General features: G+C 27.4%; 1 protein-coding gene across 1 annotated transcript; it reads right to left on the reverse strand.

Annotated features, from left to right (window-relative positions):
* Positions 1–285: 285 nt before the first annotated feature.
* LOC122507738 (BRD4-interacting chromatin-remodeling complex-associated protein-like) lies at positions 286–25,765 on the reverse strand. Its single transcript, XM_043620602.1, has 3 exons — positions 25,436–25,765; positions 3,328–6,381; positions 286–3,236 (listed from the first exon to the last, which is right to left on the reverse strand). Exons 1-2 carry the CDS (start codon positions 25,448–25,450, stop codon positions 3,439–3,441), a joined length of 2,958 nt encoding a protein of 985 aa, XP_043476537.1. The 5' UTR covers positions 25,451–25,765; the 3' UTR covers positions 286–3,236; positions 3,328–3,438.
* Between the last annotated feature and the right edge of the window lie 1,422 nt (positions 25,766–27,187).

The following is a 27,187-nucleotide window of genomic DNA, read 5'->3' on the forward strand; positions in this document are numbered from 1 at the left end:
ACATTCAAAACACGAGAAAGTTTCTAAAATATTTTATTCAAATTAGTTTTCAAAAAGAGAAAAAAAAATAATTATATATTCGAAATAAATGTTTGGTGTGAGAATTCAACTTGATGTCAAAACTGTTTTCTTCATTGTAATCTCCAACAACAATAATTCTAAAATAAAAAACATTAAATATTTTTATAAAAAAAAAAAAATTACGCAATATTCAAAGGACTATATGTTGTTAAAAAAAAGCTGGAAGTAACTGAGGAAAGAGGGTATTGAAGAATAACAACGTACTTTTATTTACAAGATATGCATATATTTACACGCGCAACGCAGAGTACATAATAAAAGCACAAGCGCATTCGCGTACTTTACATTCGCGGAGAGATGTAGACGATCACTCAACGAATATAATAGCCTATCTCCATCAAGGCACTTTATGTATAAAATAATAAATTAATCCATAAAAAAATAGAATAAGGGTCGTAGCGAAACGAGATTGTCTTATGGCTCGGCAGTACAACTACCAACTACAACTACATACTCCCTAGAAATCGACAGCCCTCGCAGGCACTTTCAACCTCCTTATATTTAGTTACCTGAAATGCAGTAAAAAAAACAAACAAACAACCTACACAAATTCCGCATTCGACCAAGCTTTACATTCACATACTCTCAATAATGCCTCTACAAAACATTTCAATTCGCGTGGTCGCACTGAAAAAAATATTTTCCTTCCACCGCACAGAAAACATTACTTTATTCTTTTATTTCCGTATTTCTGAAATATTCCACTTAAAGTACAATTATTTCAAGTCTTCCTCTATTTTACCAGAGATAAATTTTTCCAAATGGGAATTTCTTCTTCTCAAAATGTTGACTTTTTAATATTAATTAAAAAATTCAAACTCTAAATCTGAATTAGTTAAAGTATTAACGAAATGTTGATTGACTCTTTGCTTCGGTAATTCGTAAACAATAATTTTGGCTGAAATACTAAAAGTAAGGAATATTAAATCTCAGAAATACTAAAATACTGAATACCTATTTCTAATAGTGAAAAACAAGTACCAATTCTTTTTCTTCCATATATATAAATAGAGGAGAAAATATTTTTCCCAGTGCATTAAATATCGTTTGAACTTTCACCTGGTAAATAGTGCTTTCAAGTATATTTGATGATTTTTCAACTAATGAGCACTGATCTTCGAGATTGTCTCTCGAATACATAAAAGATGTTACAAACACGCATTCCCCGAATACATTCACACCTGGTGATTCAGGTGAAGTGTCTTAACCTATTGACCTATTTTGAGTATTGAAAATCGCGGGCACAACTCACATCCACTCTCGTTCAATCGAAACAAAATAATAATAATAATATACTGGCAAACATCAAAAAAACAACATTTACACTGACCACAAAGTGCGTGAGTCTCTTTTGAGCGCAACGACCTTCATGTAAAATAACTTTAATACGCACCGAGAATTTCTTTAATTATTTTTATATTCAACTGAATATAATACATATTTATTTTTATACATATAAATATAAAAATCTTTAACTCAGATTTATCTTTATTTTCACCTTGAAAAAAAGCAATCGTGTCAAGATCACGACATCGTTTGGCAGTGACCCCAGAGGTCTACTGATAGCATCCACTTTCATCGAGGCAGACTCTCTTTATAGTCGAGAGAGTCTTTAAGAGGATCGTGTGGTTTCTGAATATTTACAAGCTTGTCGTGAGAGTGAAATAGCTCTTACTGAAGATTCCTATTACTTTCTCCATGTCGAAGGTTGTGTATATGTGTCTTCCCCATTTTCCCCCAATGTAGATTAATCTCTCACCTCTCGCACTCCAGGATCAGTCTCTCTCGCGATAGAAAAAAAAACAATCCTATTACGGAAAATTGCTATCCAATCAAAGTCTAGCCGCGTTAAGCAAATGGCACTTGTATTGCTGATTCACTTCAACAAAAGTATTTCTTAAAAAAAAAATGCCTGGATTTTATCTTCAAAATAAGAGAAAGTTCTTCAGCTTCATTCTGATTATCTATATAATGGAATTGTATCTAAAGATCTAGGAATTTAATCCTTTTAAAGGAGAATTAAACGTTTAGTTCGTGTTTAACAGGTGTCGTTATTTTCTTTATACAGAATTTTTCCCACCGAGGGCTGGAGAATAGAAATTTTGTTCTAAAAAAACGAAAAAAAATAAAAATTCTATAATATGAAATAATTATTAACAATAACTGAAATTAGCACCGAAAAATTGTGGACTGATACCAAGACTCATCATAACAATTTAAAAACATCTTCAAAACGATCAAATCTTTTTTAACAAATTATTTCTTCGCCAAAAATACAAAAATAATTCCGATCATCTTTGAATGAAGCATGAAAAATTTGATCCTACTTTTTAAATTCAATTTAACTTCAAATAACACCATTTGATCTGAACCTTCTATATGGAAATACTATCTACTTAATGAAACACGATCCTACAACTCCAATCTGATCATCAATGAAACTTCTTCCAATCATCTTCAAAATCTAATTTAATGATCTTGAAGACTCAATTTAATCGACTTGGCAAATAAATATAAATATCTCTACAATTGTCAATTAAAATTGAACAGGATTGTAAAAAAAATGATAGCAATCAGCGTCGAACGTGTTCAACTTTATAAAAGTGATTAACTTCCCAAACCTAAAAATCTTTATAGAATCGAACCTAACCAGTTTACTGGAAACTCCAATTTCAATTCACAACTGAACCTAACTTTTGAAACTTGGTCTAAACAAAAAATTGATGCACCCAGATAGCACGTAATTTTGCTGCAAGTATGCCATAAGCTCGCTGCTAATAATTTTATACACATTATATAATAATAATTAACAATAATTAATACACATTAATAAAAAATAAAATTTATAGCATCAACCTTACTGTGCAATATTGCGACAATACCTGCTATCTCGGCAATCGTCATCTACTAAAACTAGTCAAATCATTAACGTCCGAGTAGTTGAATAGCAAGGAAAATTTAAACTAAAATTCGAGTATATAACGAAAAAGTAACTAAAAATATCGAAACGAGATAAAATTGCAATGTTAGGAAAAATAGTGTAATATGCAACAGGGAAGTACCTCCCATGTAGCATACGATTTTTTATGCCATAAATACTCGAAATCCGGTTTATACTGAATGAAGTACTTTTTAACTCGATGTTTCCAGACTAGGTGATGTCAAAGGGGAAAAAAGTTGTTTACAACTTTTTTTCCCTCTGACATCACCTAGTCTGGAAACATCAAACCCACTTCACACGACAAAGTTTTCGAGCATCTGTGATATAAAAAATTATCGAAAACGCTATTCAGCCAAAAAGTGGTAACACTAACTAGATCTCACTACCAGATCTCTGAGACTAAATCCTTCCATTATTTAACTACTCCTCTTCTCTACATTCGTATCCTCAGGTTGTGTTTTCTCATTTTTAAAGGTGGACCTCACTTGTTTCTTCGACTCCTCATAATTTTTGTTATTAAAGAACAAAGCAATCTGATCCTTGTGTGGATCGACATCCGATGCTTTCTCCGCGTGTCTAGAAGTAGCCTGAGCAATCATCTCCTCGAGGTTCTTGTCATCCTCACTCTGCGCACTCGAATCGAACTGATTACTGCTGGCAACATTGTTCGTTGCTGCGTGCGATAAATCACCGTAGACTTTCTCGAGTGGTTGCACCAATGGTGGACCTTGAAGTTCAATTTGCCCACCGTTCGGTTGCTGTTCAATTGCTGCAAGAATATCCTGAAGCAGACCATTCGAGAGTACTTGTTCATGTCGGATGCTTCCGTCAGAATTCTCCGTGCCTAACCCACCGTCAGCGGCTTGAATCTGAAGGGTGTAGGTTCCCTTGGAACCTTGAATTTGGAAACCGTCATTGCCCTCGGGTACGAGACCTTGTTGTGCAAGAGCTAGCGCATGATGACCTTCGCTGGTCTGGAGGAATTGACTCGCGTCGACTTCGTTTGAACTTAAGGCGGCGTTTTTCGATTCGCCATAACCTTGAGCGGTGAGGGCGGCTGTGAGAGCTTCAGCTGATATTCCGTTGGCGGTTAGGAACGAAGTGTCAGAACCAAAGTTTTGATTCAAAGATTGTTGCGGTAGTTCGTGAATTTGGTTCGTATTCACAGCGGCTCCGGTCTGGTCCTGGAAAGCTCCGATAGGTTGGCCGTAACTGTCCTTCAGATCACCGGTTTGCTGCGTATTCTGCTCGAGGTCCAGATGACTGACGGATGGGGCCGCTAGACCACCGATTGGCGAATCGTACAATGAATTCGGTGCGCTAAAATCGGGAAGATTGTAGCCAATTGCTCCATTAGCTTGTTGGAAGCAATCGCCTTTTCCTCCGGTGAGATGGGAATTTATAACCGGAGTTCCGTACGTATTCGACAAAGAATTGCTGACGCTGTTATAGAGATTACCACCGAATCCAGTTGAGGTCGAGGCGAACATCGAAGGAGGTCCAAAGTTAGGTGCACCGTACGTCGGCACTGGAGCAGGAGTGTTGAAATCATTGAAAGACAACGGAGTTCCGTAGTTCACGTTCGGTGCGACCATCGGCGCGTGTCCGAAAGTTTTACTAGAGGTGAAACTTCCGGAGAAGTGTGAGCCAGCACCTTGGAAGTTTTGCTGTCCACCAGTGAAACGTGGAAGTTGTTGATCGAATGCCAAAGGTGGACCGTAATTTTTCTGTGGTTTTATATGATCACCAGGAGGGAGATACTTATTGAGATTCGAGATTAGTTCGCTTGGTACCGGTTCCCTGAATTTGTATGGATGGCGATTCCTGGGTGGAATCAATGAGCCTTGCAATTGTGCGGGTCTTGGTGGTCCACGATTTTTCGAGAAGTGTCTATTGAAACCGCCTCCGAACGAGCCGAATGAGGATGAGGAAAAGCCTGATGAGAATGCACCGCCTCTGAAGCCTTTCGATGATTGATAAGGTCCATTGGGAGAGAAGGATGATGCAGGTGGTGCGCCGTAAGAGTCTGAGGGGGGCGGAGGCGCCAACGGGAAACTAGGCGCGGCAGGTGGTCCGTAACTGCCTGAAGGGACAATTGGTAATTGTTGTAGTGATAAGTCATCGGATGAAAGTGATCCGTGGTGATTTTCAGCCGGCAGTCCGTAGGAGTCGGACAGTGGTGAAAGTGCACCTGCCTCTTGCGCTGAACTTCCACCGGAGAGAGTGAGGCCTTGTAGGTCAGATGTCAGTATTTTAAGGTCATCGTTAGCGGTTGGTGCTCCGTATTGGTTGCTGGGTAATTCAGGAAATTGTTTCAAGGAATCGAAACTACCTCCGGCATTGCCGGGACCTTGACCTGCGTGAAGGGGTTCGAATTCAGGAAGAGGTGGGGGTGGGAGTCCGTGATTTTCGGCAGCGGCTGATGATTGATGGACAACTGATTTCAAACTGTGATCGTCTGGGTTGTTGAGTGGAACTCCATAGGAGTCGCTGGGTACGTTCGTATTTGCCGAATCTTGGAAATTGACAAGAGGTCCGTTCTCAGCGGGAGGGAGATAATTTTCCTGCGGCTGGATCTGTTGATTAGGACTGCTAACTAATCCGGGGATTGGTTGCCATCCGTCGTATTTGATATCGGGGGGAGTGGGTGGAGCTGGAACGCCTGGTGGTGGAGCCATTGGTGGTCCGTAAAGATCGTTATTGAACGGTGCTCCATATTGTGGTCCTGGGCCGAAATTTCCCTGGTGGCCGATACCGAAAGGAACGACGGGTTTTCTGTTAGGTGGTCCGTAGGCTTCTAGAGATCCAGGAATTGGTCCACCATCGACTGGTTTTGATTCGAAAGGTGGTCCGTTAAATTTTGGTGGGGGTCCGTATTGAGGTTTTGGATGTTTGAACTGTCCGTGTGGTGGCGGAGGTCTGAAGGATTGTTTCGGCGGACCGTATTGAGGTTTAGGTGGTCCGTATTGTGGTTTCGGGGGTCCATACTGTGGTTTCGGAGGTCCGTACTGTGGTTTCGGTGGACCATACTCTGGTTTCGGTGGACCGAAATTTAGTTTTGGTGGTGGACCATAATTTTGACTGGGTGGTCCATAGGATTGTGGGGGTCTTTCAGGTGGTGGGGGTGAGAAAATTTGTGGTGGTCTCTGGTCCCCTGTTAATTCCGGTGGTCCGTAGACAGGCGCTGGTCCATTGAATCCAGAATCTGGTGGTGGTCCATAAGAATTGCTTATTCTGTCTTCAGCTTCGACCTCCGTCTTTTCCTCCTCATTAACCGATGAGGATTGGGAGGTCGGTTTATTTATGACGGCTTGAACTTGGTGTCCGATTAATAGGATGCAGAGCAGGGTGGATATCATCTGCAAACAAATAAATCGTCGAAGATAAATAATCATTGTTAATTAATCAAGTAGTACCTAATTAATTTAATCAGGGCCTGCATAATTATTTCTGGTTTTTAAGTATTTGTGGTCTAAAGATTTCTGCTTTACGTTTACTTAAAGAGTATTTTGTCCTCAAGTGCTTGAATATTTGTTCAATTAATTCTTTAATTAGTGTATGTTGATTATTATTTGGTAAATTGTAATACTATTTAATTAGAAGTATAATTAGAATTTCTTGTAACAATAAAATTAAATTTAAATAATTATTTTCTTCTGTACTAGAAAAGTACTACAGATATGATAAATATCAAAAAGAAAAGAGAGAAAAATGGTTGGGTTAACCATTTGAAAACATTTCTAACTCGTTTCTTTTTAATAATTTTGCATTTCAATATTTTCCGACTCCTTAATTCTTAACGGTTCCATTCGTCAGTACATTTTACTCCCGAAGTATATAAAGTGGTCTTTACGTTAGCAGTCAATCATAAAATAATGGTGCTACCTGAACCATAGTTTAGCGCGAAAAAAACAGTTTTATCGCTTGCTTTTTATTCTCCACGAGGAGATCTTTATTGTAAAATAACAATAATGGAATATTTTATTATAACAAGAGTCATAAGTATTTTATGACAGTTTCTTTAAATGTGCAAATAATCCCATAAACCTGAATACTTTTTTCACTATTTTAAAAGTTCAAAAATTAAAATCCATCCATTTGGGAAGTGTAACAAACGCCTTATTTTCTACTCGAAAGTTTCGATCTAATCTATTCCTTTGTATTCTTAAGTAATCTACTTTTGTTCTCTATAATAGATTTTAAAGATGCACTACAAATAGCTCGAGAGCGAAATTTTCCTGGAACCCGGATTTTTTCATTTTTAACACCTTGTTTGTTGGAATGAATCAGAAGTTCTGTGAGAGATTTAAAAAGATGATGAATCTGTTTTTTTAAATACAATGAGACTTGTTGATGGATTACTACACAATGAAGCCGATTAACTCTACTACCTTCGTCAAATCTAATTAGCTCATTAGGCTCGTGCCGAGAGGAGTGTTCCGGTAAAAGTGGCTGAACATTTGTACGCTTCACTCATGATTGCAGTTGTTCCTTTCGTGTTTATTAGAGATCGTGAGATTTTCAACTCGGTTGAATTAAAAGAGAGCGAGTCATCATATGCGTGCTGCTCTTTTTCTTATATAAAAAGAAAAAATTACGCAAACGGCAGCATTATATCTATTATATGGCAAAAAAGTATTGCATTATTTGTGAGACATGTTGCATGTGAAATGGTGTAAGAGAAGTTTCGGTAAAATTGCCTTGTTCTGAGGTTCAGAAATATAGTTAGGGGATAAATATATTCTCGGGACGGTGTGGGACATACGGAAACACGAGACATCAAGAGGCGACAAGAAAAGCAACTCTGCAAATCAAGCTTGCAAAACTACGCGACCTGTCAACACCAGCAGAAACGTTAGACTTCTGTTAAGTGGCACGATGGCCGAGATGCAAGGCTAACATAATAAACTCTACTTTCTCCCAGACTCAGTTGTCCACGAGGAAATATCTTCACAACAGAATCGCTCGCCGAACTGCCAAAAATGGAATTGCATTAATTGGCAACACATTCAATTTTCTCTTTGAAGGTTGAAAGGAAAATTCTCGAAAAAAATTTAATTTACAGCCAACATTGAATACGATCAGCAAATAAATTACTAGCAAAGATATTTATTTAACTAACAAAGTGATTTCTTTAACAAAACTAATTTTATTTCTAAAGATCTGTTTGAAAATTGCAGTTTGTTTATTTGGCTATCAAAACGTTAACCATTAAAACATTCAGTTTATTTCTGTTCGGTTTTCATTTCTGTTTAGTTTCATTTTTTTCGACCTTATTAATTGAAAGAAATTAATTTAAAATACATCAAAAATATGACTAAAAAAATACTTTCAATGAAAGGTTTCGTTTTTTATTACAACTGGCTTTTTCAATCAAATGAATACTTAATAAAAACGTTACCAATTGGAACCAATTAAAATAAATTTTTTATATACTTTGAAAATTAAATAAATCACGCTTTTATATTTTACGAAATCAAAGGAAATTACAAAGTTATAATTTTGAAATACTCTATAGTGGCCTCATGTTTTATCAGTATGCATTTAATATAATTATAAATAGAATTACAAGAATTTAATTTACATTTCTGCAATTAAAATCTGATATTACTCGTAACTGCAAAATAATATCACATTGTCAATAATTGAATACAAAGGCAATACGTGCAATAAAAGAGTAATGTCATTAATTCTCTATAACTATTAAAAAATCATTTTAATTATTGTAAAATTTAATACAAAATTTTATTTCATATTTTTATATATAAATAAAATATATTATATAAAAAAAATAAAAATAGTTTTACTTTTTTTTACTTCTTTATTTTTTTAGTTTGATTTCAATCTACTCTACTGCGATATTTATCTCCTTTATTTTTTCTGTCATTAATTTTTAATTTATTAAATTAGACATCACCCCATTTTTGACTTGTAATCGATTTAAATTGAAGGCTCACACAATTATAAAATAAAAATTTCCTTTCTTTACGACACCAACTAAAAAAATAGTGAAAAGAATCATTAAAAAGAATTTTAATTTAATAACGAAGGAAATAAAGTTTCAAAAGCTATTAAGAATTTTCATTATTAATTAATAATAAACATTAGATACCCCGTGAGTGAAATCGTAACACTTTTTCAAAACATACATGGAATTATGATCATATACATATTTTTTTAAGTACATCTTTCACATATTTTGTAAAATACAGAAATTTATAATTGAAACAAAAATGGATTATAATTGTAAAGATCATCTAAATTGTTAAACAATCATCTAAACGTTGAGCATTTTTCTACACTCTATTTATGTAGATAAACAGACGTGAATTTAACACTTTTATCTCTAGAAAAAATACTTCTTTATAAATAACTTTCTCCTTTAAGAACTTTTCTTTTTTAGAAAATTAGCCTACTTGAAATGTTTTATTTTTCAACATTATTAACAATCTTAGGGTTTAATTATTCTTTAATCATCATTCAAAACGTCAGAGTAATTTCTATTATTATTCAATGTAAGTTCAACACCTATGAACTTTGATTTCTTATTATTATTATTATTAATTTCTTCGACATTATGATTCAACTCGTCATCAAGATATTACGTGTGACACTTTCACTATTCAATGAATCAATCGAAAACAATTTACAGTAACATTTATGACAATAGTAATGGACGAGAGAAAGAGACTTTAATCTATTGAAAAGAAAAACGATCGTGATAATCGTGAAACGCCGTAGGATAATGGAAAAATATTAGAAAATAAAAAATTTGTTTCTCATCTTTATAATCAATCGAACAAGGGTCGTAAAAATTTTTTTTAAATCGATTCTCCTGTATGATTGCTGTTTCATCTTGTTTTTCACGTTTGCGCAAGAAAAAATAGTCGACAAATAACAGTTATTGGTTTGATTTCAAGCAAAATTTAAAAATATTTTTCTTTTTTTGATTTGTGTAAATTATCTAACAATCAAAAGAAATAGTGATTGAGGTCGAGAAACGGAAAGGTGATCGATCAGTCAAGAAAAGATTTTCCACTCTTGACACATGTCAAATTATACATTAGTCCTTTGAACTTTTACGATCAAGTTTTATTATTCACTTTCAATTTCAGTCATTGGCTTTGGGATTTAATGATTTCATAGTAAAACATGAAGTGTTAAAATAACACCAGAATGGATTAAAATAATCTGCAACAGTTTAATCCATCTAAGATTAAATTAACACCAGAAAGGATTCAAATAACCTATTTTGGTGTTATTTTTAACTTCGAATGAAATTTTACTTTAAATAAAACACCAAAATCAACGATTTGTAAAAATTCAACGAATTCAGCTTCTCCAGGGAGAATAGTAAGTTAGTAAGTTAGTTACTAACTTAGTTACTAACTTACTAACTAACTTAGTTACGTAGTTACTAAATTCAATTCTGTTCAAAAACTTTTAAAAATTTTTGTCAAAATTTCAATTTTATTTATAAATAATAAAATTCTTCTCTGATATTCAATTATTTTACAAAATTTTAATCAAATTCTTTTCAAAAATTCAATTATTTTCAAAAGTTTTCTAAAATTCGATGATTTTTAATATCTACTATTTCAATAAAATTTTCCAAAAGAATTCCATTATTAAAAAAAATTTGAATAAAATTCTACCCAAACATTCAATTATTTTCATAAATAATAAAAATTTTCACAGGAATACAATTATTTACAAATTTTTTTATAAATTTATTCGCAATAATTTAATTATTTTCATAAATAATAACATTTTTACAAGAATTCAATTATTTTTATAAATAATAAAATTCTTTTAAGAATTAAATTATTTTCATAAATAATAAAACTCATCGCAGAATTTCAATTATTTATAATGCAATTTTAATCGAATTCCTCGAAAAATGTAATAATTTTTTTTTAATTTTTATTAAAATTTGTCGAAAGAATTCAATTATTTAAAAAATTTGTTGACAACATTTTTTATGAGAATTCAATTTCAAGGAACATGACATTAATAAATTATTTATTTTTGTATTTAAATAATTGAATTCTCGTAGAATTTACTAATAAAAATGGTTTTAAAAATGAATTTCAGTTAAAATTTTAGATAATAATTAAATATTAAAAGCATTATAACGTGGATTTTTAGAAATAATTAAATTTTGAAAAAAATTCAAACTAAAATCATTGCAGTTCTTAATTTTTCATATTTTTGCCAAACAAATTCTGTAAAATTAATTCTTTTTAAAAATTTAATAGGATTTTTATTGAAATTATTTCAAGTTTTTAATTTTTAATATATATTTAATTGAAGAATTTCCGAATAATTGAAATTTTGTAAAATTGAATTGTAAACGAATGAATTTGAAAATTCTCATAAAACTCATCGCAGCGTTTCAATTATTTTTCAATAAATTATTTACTTTTGTGTTTAAATAATTAAATTCTTGTAGAATTTTCTAATAAAAATTGATTTAAAAATGAATTTCAGTTAAAATTTTAGATTATTATTAAATATTAAAAGCAATATAGCGTGAATTTTGAAATTAATTTTTTTGGAAAAGTTTAATTGAATTTTCTTTTATATTATTTGAAGTTTTTATTTTCTAATATGCATTTAATTAAAGAACTTAGGTTTTTTTTTGAAAATAATAATTGAATTGAAAGAATGAAAATAATTTTGAAAAAGTATAATATTCTTATAATTTAAAATAATGATTTTATTACTTGATCATGTTTTATAGTTATAAAAAAATTTAATGAACTAAAATTTCATTCATTGTAAAAAATAACACCAAAATTGATTATTTTAATCTTTTTTTGGTGTTAATTTAATCTGCAATACTTTTTAATACCTCACGATTTACTGTGTTATTCAAAAGTTATCACAAACATTTGATTTTGTTTTATGATGATTTTTTCCAGGCAGAATTTTGACTTTTTTCCTGATTTCGATGAAGAAATATTAATGAGAAGTATTGAAATGGATAAGAAAATTCTTTTTTCTCAAATAAATCCAATTTAGAGCAATACTTATGTTTACAATCTTGTTTTGGTTCTGATCGCATAATTTAGTTGAGACACCAAATTCAAATAAATCAATCATCCGGCTGAAACATTACGAACTAATGGCACATTAGGGCGTAATTGCTCGGCTTCAGATCATTAGGAACGTCAAGGCTGATCTCATTAATCAATCTGATGTTTTAGGCCCTATTTTAACGCACTCTACCATTGAATATCCTGACAGGACCTTATAAAAATCTTTAAACGAGAAATTAATCTCAAAAGAAGAGAAAAAATGAAAACAACTTTAGTTGCTTTTTTCAAAGATTAATTTCTCAGAAATTTCGCGATTTAAAGCAGAGAAGATTTTATATGAGATTAATTTAATGAAACTAGCACGTAACTAGTTCAGATGATCACGAGAGAATTTTATAATAGTAATTGCATCTCTTACAATATATACATAATATAGGTTACATATATATATAATATATTGTGACGTGTGTGTGATGATGAAATTGGCAAACTATAGTTAAAAAGACACGTTGCTTAACATCAGACCTAGTGTATTTTTATTACAACTCAAGCAAAACTTCTCCATTCTCAATGTACTGATTAAGCAATATATATGTACATTTTCTCGTGGAGTAAGAACAACAGTAAAAACGTGCAAACAACAATAAAAATCTCCCCCCCCCCTGACATTTTTATTTACAGTGTAATCCCCCTTTTTTTAGTGCATCCTGTTTCTCTCTCTCTATATATATTGTTATAATTATTCCTCCACGATTATTACTTTTCCAATAATATAGTGATCGAAAATATAAGAGTTGGGTATAGAATTTTTATGTTCATCATAAAATTACAATATCGCCCCTCGGGGCGAGAGTCAATGAAATTCACCCACTAATACACGCAATATGAGAGAAAATTGAAAAATAATTCTCAACTTAAGAGCAGTCGAGAAAATCTCTATTAATTAAAATTATACCAAAAAAAAAATGCACTTCAGACAAATTTTCCTTCATTGAAATTTCATTGAATCGTTTGTATATTAAAGAAAGATAATTGCTCCATTCTTAACATTAAAAACCTATTTAGTATTTCATAAAAAATGAATGAAACGTAAAACTTTTATTCTTCTAATAAAATGTATAAATTTTCACTCAAAGTGTAAATAAAACTAATACAAAAAAATGAAAAGTCAACAACAAAATATAATTTCTACTTGTCTATTCAGAATTACAAAATACTGTAATAATTAATCAATATTAATTGTTACCATTAATATTATAATTAGCAACAGAGTTAATTGTTTCCTATTAAAATAATTTATGAATAAAACTCACTTGCGTGAATAATGGGAAGTTTGGAAGAAATTTAGATTGTGAATTTTCGCAAAAATCAACTTATATAATATAAAATTCTTGTGATTATTTCATCAAGCTTTCAACTGTTTCAGAAGAAACGAGATCATTCTTAGATATTCAGAAAAATGGAACAAAAAAGCATTGTGTAATCCTGCTTCGCTAAATGTTTTCTTCACTCTTAATGAATAAGGAATGAAATAAAAATCGAGATTTAATTGCTTCTGAATTTTATTCTCTATTTTGTGTTGTATCAATCTTTTATGTACGCTTTCTATGAGACAAAATTTACAAAAATTAAATCACCTATAAAAAAAAAACCAACATTCTTTCGAATGACTATTAATTTAAACTAGGTATTGTTTTGGAAGAATGAAATAATTTTTAATACTAAATGTACTTTTAATTATAATTTATTTCAGTCATATAAAAGTATATTTGCCACACAGTCTAGTAAATTCTTTATTTGAACCAAATAAAATTTATCTGAACCAATTAAAACTTATTTTAACAAAAAAAAAACCCCCCAAAATTTATTCAAACCAAAAAGAAAATTTATATGAACCAATTAAAATTTGCAACAATTTTATTTGTTCAGGGTTGCCACAAATATTTAATTTTATTTTTCCCTGATTTCCAGACAAAATTTTCACTTTTTCCCTGACGCAAAAGAATATTCTGAATCACTCTAAAAATTATTAGATACTCAAAAAAAATGTTCTATTACATTTATTTACAAATTTCTTTAATTGTAAAATTATTCAAAAACACCAATAACTTCTTTTTTTAAATAAATATTTAATTATTATTATTTATCTGTAGGAATTCAAATTTTTCAAAACATTCAAATTAAAACCTGTTTGAAATTCAACAACTTATAAGAATATTATTACAAAACATGAAGAAGGCGATCAGTTTATGTTTTGTAATAATTTAAATTACCATAAAATTTAAAAAAAAAGATAATTACTTATAAAAATTCTAATAAAATCCTTCGCAAGAATTCAATTATTTTTACAAGTAGGTAGTAAAATTTCTCAAAAAAAATTCAATTATTTAAAAAAAAATGTAACAAAATTCGTTGCAATAATTCAATAAATTTTATAAATAATAAATCGATTATTCGGTAATTCGTTTTTAAATAAATTTTTATTAGAAAATTCTAGAAGAATTGAATTATTTAAATAAAAAAATAAATAATTTATTGAATAATTGAATGTTTGTTAAAATTGAATTCTCATAAAGAATTGTATCAAGAAATTTTTAAATAATTGAATTCTTTTGACAAATTTTAATAAAAATTTTAAGGAATAATTACATTTTTCAAGGAATTCGATTAAAATATTGTATCAAAAATAATTAAAATCCTGCGATGAGTTTTATTATTTATGAAAATAATTAAAATTTTCCCAAAAATTTTATTAAAATTTGTGTAAAATAATTGAATTTCTTCGAAGAATTTTATTCACTTTTGAAAATAATTTAATTCTTCCAACGAATTTTATTTAAGTTTATGAAAATAACTGAATTCCTGTGAATAATTTTAATATTTATAAAAATGATTTAATTCGTGCAACGAATTTTATTCAAGTTTATAAAAATAATTGAATTTCAGTAAAGAATTTTATTATTTATAAAAATAATTGAATTCTTGAAAAGAACTTTGTTAAAGTTTCTTAAATAATTGAATTCTTGTGACGAATTTTACAAAAATCTTTTTAAATAATTGATATTTTTAGAAAAACTTTATGAAATTTTGTATTTTAAATAATTAAATTTCTGTGAAAATTTTATTACTTATGAATTCGAAGAATATTATTAAAATTTTTAAAAATAATTGAATTTCGTTGAAAAATTTTTTTATTTATAACGATAATTGATATTTTAACGAGAATTTTTTTTAAATTTTTGAACAGAATTGAAATTTTGCGAAGAATATTTATAACTTTTGAAAATAATTGAATTTTTGGAATCATTTGTAACTTTTCCAAAATTCAATTTTTTTAGTATTTTTAACTAAAATTCTTCTATCAATCTAGTATTTATGACAATTGTAAAAATTATTCATTAAATAATTTATAAGTCATAATTTCATTATAGTTCTTGAAAAATTAAGTTATTTAAAAAGAATTTATTGGCAAAAATAGAAGAAATTGAAGGTTTTGTATTAAATTTCGTGGTAATTTCAAAGTTTACGAGGCAAACAAAAAAAACATCAAAATTCAAAATTTTCTCATGAATTTTAAAAATTTAATTTTTTACAGTACTTTTAATAAAAATCCCTGACTTTTCCCTCTTTTCCCTAACCAATTTTACTTGTCCTGGCTTTTCCCTGACTTTCTTAACCTGTGGCAACCCTGTTGTTGCAAATAAAATTGTTTTTGCAACATAAAAATAATTCAGTATTCTCTGAGTAAAATACATATTTTTTCCCAGTGTATTTAAAGACCAGCTTCTAATTGATAAAATACCCTTTTAAAAAATAATAAATAATCTTCAACATGATTGCAAAATGTAAATTTATGCATAATTATGCAACTACTGGTTTTGTTTCGATTATTTTCTTATATTAAGGTAAAACATTATTTCTATTATATATATATATTGTGCTATAGGCAATATATCAGCGTTTAACGTGAAGAGATTCTAGATAATATAAAACGTCAAATATCAATACATATCATTGTTACCCATCTCCACTTGCGAACTAGAACAACGAATTGCATTATGGTTTAATCCCCAAAGGAAGTAAAGTTGTTAGACATAAATGTATATAAAATGTGAGTGACATGGTTTGCCACTATCAAGAATTAATCTAGACATCAGAATAAAATTACAACACAATTAACGTTCATTTCTCATGTGTGGGGAATAACTTATTCTAATGGTCGACGACGCACGAATTTTAATCAAATTATAACCTACTGAGTGTATCTATTCTATTCTAATATTCATACTTTCAACTTCTTTATACTTTCAAAAAAAGAAATACCTACAGTTTGAATAAAAATAATTAATTAAAAAAAAATTTTTTCCTGCAAGTAACTTTTCTTAAAATTTTTCATTTATCATTTAGCGGTATTATTAACTCACTATTTCCTAGCAATTTACCCTGAATTTACCCTTAATTTTCTCGTAATTCACCCTCATTATTTATCTCTAAAATATTTAAAAATTTACAAGTGACATATTTCCATTAATTCCCAATGTCTAAAAATACACAAATTAAAGAAAAAATTATTCTATAAGCTGAAAAAAAAAGATTGTCATTATTTGAGAAATGATTAAAGAATATTCCAGTCTAATTTAGCTAATGTAATAACGAATAAAAGTTTAATGGAAAACTGGCAAAATAGAGGCGAAACGTAATAAACCAGCTTCAGTAATTTGATGCGACAATTAAGATAGTAATTACATTTCATTAATGCCATACTTCTATGAAATGTAATTACTGTTTAATGTCTCGGATTTAAATACTTGGAATTAAAACTTAATAATCGATGCACACTACATAGACTCTCCTTTTTCAAAACTATTACAATTTTCAAAGTGTATATACTAGTAGCTATATATAAATGTTGCCTTATCACCAGAAATATGAACCATGAATGCATCCATGAATTTGAACAATAGCATATCATATATACAGGCAAAATATGTTACTTTTCTCGAATGCATAGTCTCATTAATAGGAATTTCTTATCCTTTCTCACACTGACACGTGTGATATGAACTACAACCCGCATAAATTACAATGTACTGTACAAATCATCGCTTTCATTTCTCAACTTCCTTACATCATTTCCTCAAACTAAAAACATCCATGTTTAACAGTTTTTAAATTGTTTCATTATCGTCAAACAAAAAAAAATTCTGCATCACAAAAAAAAAAGTTGTTTCATTACAAGGAAGAACGAAATTCACTTTGAATCAGATAATCGAATACTTGACTATTGTCAAAACTTTATATTTCCTTCAGGCGAATAATTTTTTATTTAGCAAATCATTTTTTATTTAATAAACCATTTTTTATTTAGCGAATAATTTTTTATTTCAAGGAAATAATTTTTTATTCAGCAAATAAGTTTTTATTTCAAGCAAATAATTTTTACTTAAAGCGAATAAATTCTATTTAAAGCAATTATTTTTGTATTTACAGCAAATACACACAGAAAGAAATTTTATTTAAACCAAATATATTTTATTTGAGTTGAATAAATGTATATTTGTCTCAGAACAAACTAGATTATTTATTTGTTTTTAATAAAAATTGTATTCAACATAAATAAAACTTTTAATTGAACCAAATAAAATTTTGTTTAAAGCAAATAAAACTCATTAGAAACAAATAAAAATGTCTAGTTAGCAATAAGACAAATATACATTTTTTCCAGGTGTATCAAATGAATATTTCTTTCAAGTAAAAAATTTTTCTATTTAGCAAATAATTTTTTATTTCAAGCAATTAATTTTTATTTAAAGTGAATAAACCCTATTTGAAGCAATTATTTTTGTATATGCAGCAATTACACCCAGAGAAAAATTTTATTTAAACCAAATATATTTTATAGTTGAGTTAAATAAACGTATATTTGTCTCAGAGCCAACTAGGTTATTTATTTGTTTTAAATAAAAATTTTACTAGTCATAAAATAAAACTTTTACTTGTACCTCAAAAAGATTTTATTTAAACGAAATAAAATTTATTTAAAACAAAAAAGAAGTCTATTTAGCTTTGAGTTAAACCTTTTCTCTGACTATTTAGTTGATTTAAATAAAAAGTATTTTTTTTAAGTAAATATTTATTTGCAACACTAAAAAAATTAATTTGATTCAATTAACCGATTAATTGTCCATTATCAAATAAATATTTACTTGAATCATCTAATTTTTATTTAAATCAAATAAATTATGTTTGAATCAATAATTTTAGTATTTAAAGCAAATGCACCAAGAAAAAAATTGACTCCGAGCCTACTAAAAATTTTATTGTTTCTAGTAAATTTTTTTTGTTTCAAATAACATTTTTTTTTGGTTCAAATAAAAATGTTATTTGCGTCGAAGAAAATATTTATTTAAAGCAAATAAATAATTTAGTAATACTCCGAAACAAATATACTTTTACTTGACTCAAAAAAATTATATTTGCACCCAGAAGAAAATTTGATTTAAACCAAATATATTTTATTTTAGTTAAATAAACGTAAATTTTTTTTATGTGTAATAGCAAATTTTCTTGACTTATTAAATTTGTAAAAAACTTATTTGTACCAAATAAAATTCTTATTTGAAATTTGAATTCTTATTCTTATTGAATTTTTATTTAATAATGCGTCTAAAATTTTAGTAGATTGTTTAACAAATATACATTTATTTAATAAAGAAAGGAATTATAATTATTTGGTTCAAATATATAACATTTCTCAGGATATAATGTTCAGCTATGGAGAATTCTTCTCAAGAGAACTAAAATTTGTTGGACCTAATAAAAACTTTGTGGAGGCAATAAAAAATTCTTATACAGTTCAGAAATATATCATCAAAATATTTCACTGTTAAAATTCAAGAATTTTTCTCCGTTCAACGGAGCGACTCATTGGGTTTCATGAGAACAAATTGTCATCGTCAGAGTTTGAGCAAAGAAAAAATGTTTACTCGTTGAAGTTTGTGAAGGTCCTAAATAATATAGTGTACTTGTTCCTCGACAAGAACAATTTTTTCTTATAAACAGAGGAAAAAGAGAACGAGAAAAAGAGAAATGGAAATAGAGACAAGAGAAAAGAGGAAGAGGAAAGAGAATAAGTAAACGACAAAGACAAAGAGAAAGAGAAAAAGAAAAGAGAAAGAGTAGAAAGAAAAATAAAAAAGAAAGAAAAAGAAAAAATAAAAAGGAAAAAGAAATAAGGTTCCTACCGGGTATACGGAACCCTAAAAATAAGAAAGAGAAAGAGACAATGGAGAAGACAGGGCTCGAACCAGTGAAAGTATTCAATTTAATTAGACTTGAAAAAATAAAAATAAATTTCAAAATTCAATTATTATCAAAAATTTTGACTGAAATTCATTTTTAAATCAATTTTTATTAGAAAATTCTACAAAAATTCAATTATTTAAATAGGTACAAACATAGATAATTTATAGAGTAATTAAATGTTTTTTAAAATTCAATTCCCATAAAGAATTTTATCAACTTTTTAAATAATAGAATTCTTTCGATGAATTTTAATAAAAATTTTAAGAATAATTACTACATTTTTCCAGGAATTCGATTAAAATTCTATTAAAAATATTTGAAATTCTGCGATGATTATTTATGAAAATAATTGAATTCCTAAAAAGAATTTTATTATTTTTGAACAATATTTAATTTTTGCGAACAATATTTTTACTCCTGAAAATAATTGAATTTCTACAATAATTTGTAACTTTTCGAAAATTAAATTTTTTTTTCGTGTTTTTAACTAAAATTCTTCTATATAAATGCTTTATTTTTAATAATTTTTGCAAAAATTCTTTGAAAATTTTCAAATTCATTTGAATAAAGAATTTAGATTTTCAAAAAATTTTTTATTAGAAAATTCTACTAGAATTCGATAATTTAAATACAAAAAAACCATTTATTGAATAATTGTATGTTTCTTAAAATTGAATTCATTTGACGAATTCAAATAAAATTTTAAAAGAATAATTACATTTTTCAAGAATTTTGATTAAAATTGTAATAAAATCAATTGAAATTTTGCAATGAGTATTATTATTTATGAAAATAATTGAATTCTCGTGAAAAATTTTATTATTTGTGAAAATAAGAATTGAATTTTTGCAACGAAATTTATTAAAATTTAAAAAATAATTTAATTTCTAAGAAAAATTTAATTATTCATGAAAGTAATTGAATTCTCGTGAAAAATTTTATTATTTACGAAAATAATTGAATAATTGCCAAGAAATTTTATTTATTTATGAAAATAATTGAATGATTGCGAAGAAATTTATAAAAAAAAAAAAATTTGTAAATAATTTAATTCCTGTGAAATTTTTATTATTTTATAAAAATAATTAAAGGTTTGCGTAGAATATTATTAGATTTTTCTTAAATAATTGAATTCTTTTGGAAAATTTTATGAAAATAGCAGATATTAAAAATCATTGAATTGAGGAACATTTTTGAAAATTATTGAAATTTTGCCTAGAATTTTATTTCTTTTGAAAATAATTGAATTTTTGCAATCATTTGTAATTTCTCTAAAATTCTCCAAATTATATCGTACAATTTACGAACTTTTCGTTCTTTTTCAATCAAATTATACGGACTTTACGGACACTGAGAAAACATTAAACTTAATTTAAATAGAAAAATAATTTTTTAGTGATTTTGTTTAATTGAAATTAGTTTGTAAGCTTAATCCCAATATATAGAAAATATCTACTGCTTTGATTCAAAAATATTATTTGTTTGAATAATTATATTTAATTCAAACATATTTTCTGTTTTGATTTAAACAAAAACTATGTTTAAAAATTTTATGTTTGATTCAAACTTAAAAGTTGATTATGAATAATTTAAAATCAACCACAACTTATGTTTGAATTAAATATATTATTTTTTTAAATGAACCAAAATATATATTTTGTTTTTTGTTGTACTGAAAAGTGTCTAAAGGACACTTGTTTATTTTTGCACAAAATTTAAGAAAAAAAATAAATTTTTTTTTTTTTTTTGAAATGGGAGAAACAGAGTAACAGAGAAAGAGAGAGAAAGAGGCATGCATAGTCTCGCAGGAAAAGTTGAAGGCGTGCAAATTCGCGTGCCAGGTAGATATTACATTTGTATGTTGACTGTATAGTTGTGATTAGTTAGTCGTGTAACTGAGAGAGGAAGAGAGGTGGAGGTTGGTAGGTGTAGAGACCGATTTGGTAGCATTAGTAGGATATACTGGTTGACTAGGTCAAACGCCCTCCACATGCATAGTCATATCCTAATCATGTGCTAACGACATGTGCATATAATATAAACCACGGGCGCGGGTTGCTTCTTATCGAATCATTCATTTCACCTCTACTCTTGAGACCCCCATTATTAATTTCATTTCCTTCCGCGTGCCGCTTATATATTTCCGTTTATATTTCACTTTCCACCAAGTGATCGTGCGGCCCGTCATTTTCTTTTCTTCTTAATGTTAATGGACATTAAATAATTTCTCTCATTTACCCTATATATTTATTATATTTCTCCAGTCCACCTGCTAAAGTAAAAAAGAAAAACAATTTCTCAATTCTCGTCTTCCTTGTACCGAATATTAATTACATTACTTATGAATGATTATGTTCTACATCATTAGATTCGATAACATTCGATATTATTATTATTATTATCTGTTCTGATTTTTTACATCCACCTCACAGAATGTAAAATTGAGACAAAAAACAAATCAAAAGTGTTGCCTCGCAACACTTTTGATTTGTTTTTTGTCTCAATTTGATATTAGAAAAGATGCTAATTCATTCAATGGACGAATCAACACTATTTGCTCAAAAATTCAAATCACTGTAAAAATAAGGATCTAGAAATTAAAACAAATTACGATTTAGTACCAAAATTGGTACTAAACTCGTACCTTTCTTTATACAATGATATTTAAAATGTATTTTTTAATACAGAATATAAAAAAACTAATACAAAATATAATCATTTTACCAATTTTAATACAAAATCAATCGCAATTCCATAAAGAGCACAATTCTATTACAAACCGTTCCCCATTCATTACCCTATCCTTATTTATACAAAAATACAACTTATACACATTTTCTAAAAATCAACCTCTCATTGAAAAGTCCCTCATTGAATAAAGCATATATGCAATTTATTATATTCATCGATAAAAGTATATTAAGCAACAAGTTAGAATTTTTTTCTCAAATTTCAAAACTAAATGTTAGCTTTAATAATATCGATTGTTGCAAGAACGCGCTTTGTGATTTATTCTGTTAGACGGCAATTTATTCTTTTTAACGCCAAGGGGGTTAAAAAAAAGTTGGGAGACAAGAAAAATAGAAAACTATTTAGGCACAAAAGAGAGAGAAAGTGATGCAATAAAAGTCGATCCCCGTGGAGAATGAAACATCGAAGATGAAGGAATTAGCCATGCAACGATTGCATATTCTAGTAGAGCCAGCGAACCATGGATTAGCGGCTAATGTTGAACCGATAAGAAAACCGGCAATTACTTAATCTCTGGTTGAGAATCGTCGCGCTGTGATTATCGATAATGAATGTGCAGCAAAAGGGTCGTGTCGTGCTTCCCAATGACTGGGTGTACGTGACCTCCCGTCAGAAATTCAACCTTATGTGTGCAAAACTATTTCGGTCAATGGTAATATTTTCGTCTTTCTTTCTTTTTTTCTTTCTTTTTGAAACTTGCCACTGCGGTAATATATTTATTAAGATTGTGATTTTTTTCCATTCTTTTCTGCGATTCTTGCCATTTGTTTGTATAACTAAATAGCAGCACTTAATTTTTTATTTGTTGAAGTAAATACTCCAATTTAGCAATTGTTTATTTGTTACTTTTTATTAATTTTCACTCTTTTTACACTTATTATTTATTTATTTATTTATTTATTTATTTACACCGGCAAAACACAAATAATTTTTACTCTTTATCTATTTTTATTTTTTTTAAACAAGCAAAATTAAAATAAAGTGTACTCTTTATATTTTTTAGTGCTTTGTTTAATTATTCAACAATAATGTTAACTTTTATTAATTAATTTTTACTCCTTATATTCTCCTTCATTAATTTTACTGCTTTTATTTACCTATTTATTTATTTATTTACAATTGCAAAACTCGAATAATTTTTACTGTTTATGTTTTTACAATGTACTAAAAACTTTTATTAATCAATAAATTAAGAAAAGCTCAACTTTTATGAATTAATAAATTAATAAAAGCTTAACTTTTATTAATTAATAAATTAGTAAAATTTTAACTTTTATTAATTAATAAATTAATAAAAGCTCAACTTTTACAAATTTTAAATAAACAAAATTTAAATTTGTTTAAAAACAAAACAATTTAAATAAACAAAATTTAGTGTATAATTACAGTGATAAATTATTTTGTTATTCATTGATTATACAAGTTAATTAAATTACTTATCGATTAATACAAATTCGAATCGAAAATTCGCCTTCCAAACCACAATATTATACTAGTTATAATTGCAAATTATAATTTACCAATTATTTCCACCAAATAATAATCAAAAAATCATTTCTTTCAAAATGAATTATAAAAAAATGAATAAAATTTCTGAAGTTAAATTAAAAAAAAATTTTAACTTTTATTAATTTTTACTCTTTTTATTTACCTATTTATTTATTTATTAACACAGGCAAAATTCAAATAATTTTTACTTTTTATATTTTTTATGTACTTTCTATAATTATTACAAATAATTTAATTTATTAATTCTTACTCCCTAATTATAATTTTCATATATTTTTAATCTTTCGTTCTCTCTGTTTTTGAAAATTAACAAATTTCTTTTCTTAATTTAAAAAATTAAAATTAAATATTAAATTCTCCCTTATTATAATAAATTATTCTCTTTTGAATTAATATTTGCAAGTAGAATATTTTAATTTTTTTAATTAAAATTATAAAATGTTAAATAGAATACTATAGTTACAATTTTTATTTATTCTGACTTCAAATTAAATGAAATAGTAGTTACAATTTTCATTTATTTTAAGTTTTTTATTTTTTACGTTTGGAAATTTATAACTGTCTTTTTTAAATTAAAAGTTAAGTACATTTAAATTTAAACTTAAAATTAAATTTCAATTGAAATTAAACTTAAAGTTAAAAAATATAATAAAATTATAAAATTTTCTAAAATTAATTCAAATAATTTTTACTTTTTATATTTTTTAAGTACTTTCTATAATTATTACAAATAATCTAATTTAATTTATTAATTCTTACTCCCTAATTATAATTTTCATATATTTTTATTTTTAATGTTTCGTTCTCTCTGCTTTTGAAAAATGAAAACTTCTTTTCTTAATTTAAAAAATTAAAATAAAATATTAAATTCTCCCATATTAATAAATTATTGTCTTTTAAATTAATATTTGCAAGTAGAATTTTGTAATTCTTCAAATTAAAATTACGAAATGTTAAATAGAATACTAGTTGAAATTTTTATTTATTTTAAGTTGAAATTAAATAGAATAGTAGTTACAATTTTCATTTATTTTAAGTTTTTTGTTCTTTTTTCGTTTGAAAATTTATAACTTTCTTTTTTAAATTAAAAGTTACATTTAAATTTAAATTAAAAATTAAATTTCAATTTAAATTGAACTTAAAATTAAAAAATATTAAAAAAACAAAATTTTTCCTTATTTCCTTATTCACTGCGTTAAATTAATATTTAAGTTTCAAAGTTTTGAAATTAAAATAAAAGGTAAATATAACATTAATATTATAATTTTCATTCATTTTCGATTTTTCATTCTCTTTACTTTCGAAAGTAAACAAAATGTAAAATTAAAAATGTTAAATTAAAATAATTAATGCTCTCTTATTAATTAAATATTCACCGCCAAATTAATGTTTGAACGTTACATTTTCCCATTTTTGAAATAAAAATAATAAAATGTTAAATATTTAACAAAATTTAGTGTATAATTACAGTGATCAATTATTTTCTTACTCACTGGTTACACAAGTTAATTAAATTACTAATCGATTAATTTTTAATTAATTTTTTTTTTCGACTCGAAAATTCGCCTTCCAAACCACAATATTATACTAGTTATAATTGCAAATTTTAAATTACCAATTATTTTCACCAAATAATAATCAACATATCATTTCTTTCAAAATCAAGAATTAGATTTCTGAAGTTAAAAAAAATAGTAAACTAAAAATAAAATTCGAAAAAATACAAAAGGATTTCTTCAAATATAGAAGAGTCAACAAAATTTCCTCCAAAAAAACTGCACCCAACAAGACAAATTAAAAATCGTACCTGAAATTTATCCATGATGTATTATCTATATTTTTTTTCAAATACAAAAGTCCCACACACTGCACTATAAAAAATCCAACACACAATATTGTATTATCAATAAATATTCAAATCACGCACCATACGATCACGTTCATGAAAAAAAAATTAAATCAATATACGACTTTTCTAATAATAAATAATAGAAACTTTTTTACGTCGCGTACACCATTTTTGCCGTAAACACTTCCTGACCGGTCACTTTGGTTTCAAAAAAAAAAAAAAAGTGCGAGACACGTGCGCCAAACTAAACGTCACGTGGGACTTGATTCAAAAAATGTTGAGCCTCGTGCAATGTCTCGGCTTATATAGACTCCGAGAGGGGCATTACCTGAAAGGCTGTCGTCGTCGCTGCCAGGTGAATCGAGTGAGAGGAGTGCGAGAAAGAGAGAGTCAAACGATTTAATGTGGGGAAAAGAGAAAGAATGATAAGGAGGGAAAAGATGCTACGGAACCCTTCCTCACACATCGTTTAAAAATTCTCTTTGTAGAGAAAGTAGGCTAGCCCTGTCTCGTGACTCTTACAGAAGAGCCTGAAGATGCGCTTCCTAACCATTATTGTATTGCTTCAATATACTTATGGAGAATCCACGTGATGATACTTTATAATCACCTCAAGGTTATTAAACAATATTTCGTTTAAACCTTTTTAATCAACACTCGATTTATACATCATTCACACTTTACTGGTGATTAATTTTTCTTATTATTAATTTTTTCATTAATTTTTTTGTTATTCATTTTTTCATTAATTTTTTACAAATTAATTTTTCCAATTTGCATTATAAAGAAGAAATGTGAAGACTGCAGTTAAAATATAAAGAAGAAATTTTTGCTGAATTTCACTAATTATTATTTTCTAATTACAAAGACATTCTTTCATGACGTTCGATAATTACTGCTTTAAAAAATATTTTTACTTCGATTTTACTTCAACAAAAATGTCAATTCCTATTTTTTCCCTTTAGAATTAATAATTATCGACAAAAAAGTAGCAAATTCTGTACAAATTGTTATTAAAAAAAAATAGCAAACACTCTGTGAAAGTTCAGAATTTAATTAATTTTTTTTCTTAAAATAAAAGAAATAAACATTTCTTTCGAATAGAAGAAAATTTTATAAACGCAAATTTTAAAAAGAAAAAGGAAAAAGTAAACGAACATTTCAAAAGCTTAAAAAGTATTATTATTTATATTTTTTTAAAGAATTCTCATTTTTTTCCCCTTAACAATGAAAAATTATCGACGAAAAATAGCAAATCCCCTGTGAAAGTTTTGACTTTATTTAATTTTTTTCTTAAAAGAAAATAAACAAATATTTCTTCCAAATTAAGAAAAATTCTATATTAATTTAAAAAAAGAATTAATTAAATTATCGACGAAAAATAGCAAATCCCCTGTGAAAATTTTTACTTTATTTAATTTTTTTTCTGAAAATAAAAGAAGCAAATATTTCTTTCAAATTAAGGAAAATTCTATATTAATTTAAAAAAAGAATTAATTAAATTATCGACGAAAAATAGCAAATCCCCTGTGAAAGTTTTGACTTTAATTATAATTTTTTTTTTTAAATAAGAGAAACAAATGTTTCTACCAAATTAAGGAAAATTTTATAAAATTTTAATTCAAATAAAAATTAATAAAATTATTGACGAAAAAATAGCAAAAGTGAGTAAAAAATCAGAGTTTAAATTTTACTTTTTATAATAATAAA

This window comes from Leptopilina heterotoma, unplaced genomic scaffold (genome assembly GCF_015476425.1).
Source record: "Leptopilina heterotoma isolate Lh14 unplaced genomic scaffold, ASM1547642v1 Lhet_51, whole genome shotgun sequence".
NCBI classification, from domain to species: Eukaryota; Metazoa; Arthropoda; class Insecta; order Hymenoptera; family Figitidae; genus Leptopilina; species Leptopilina heterotoma.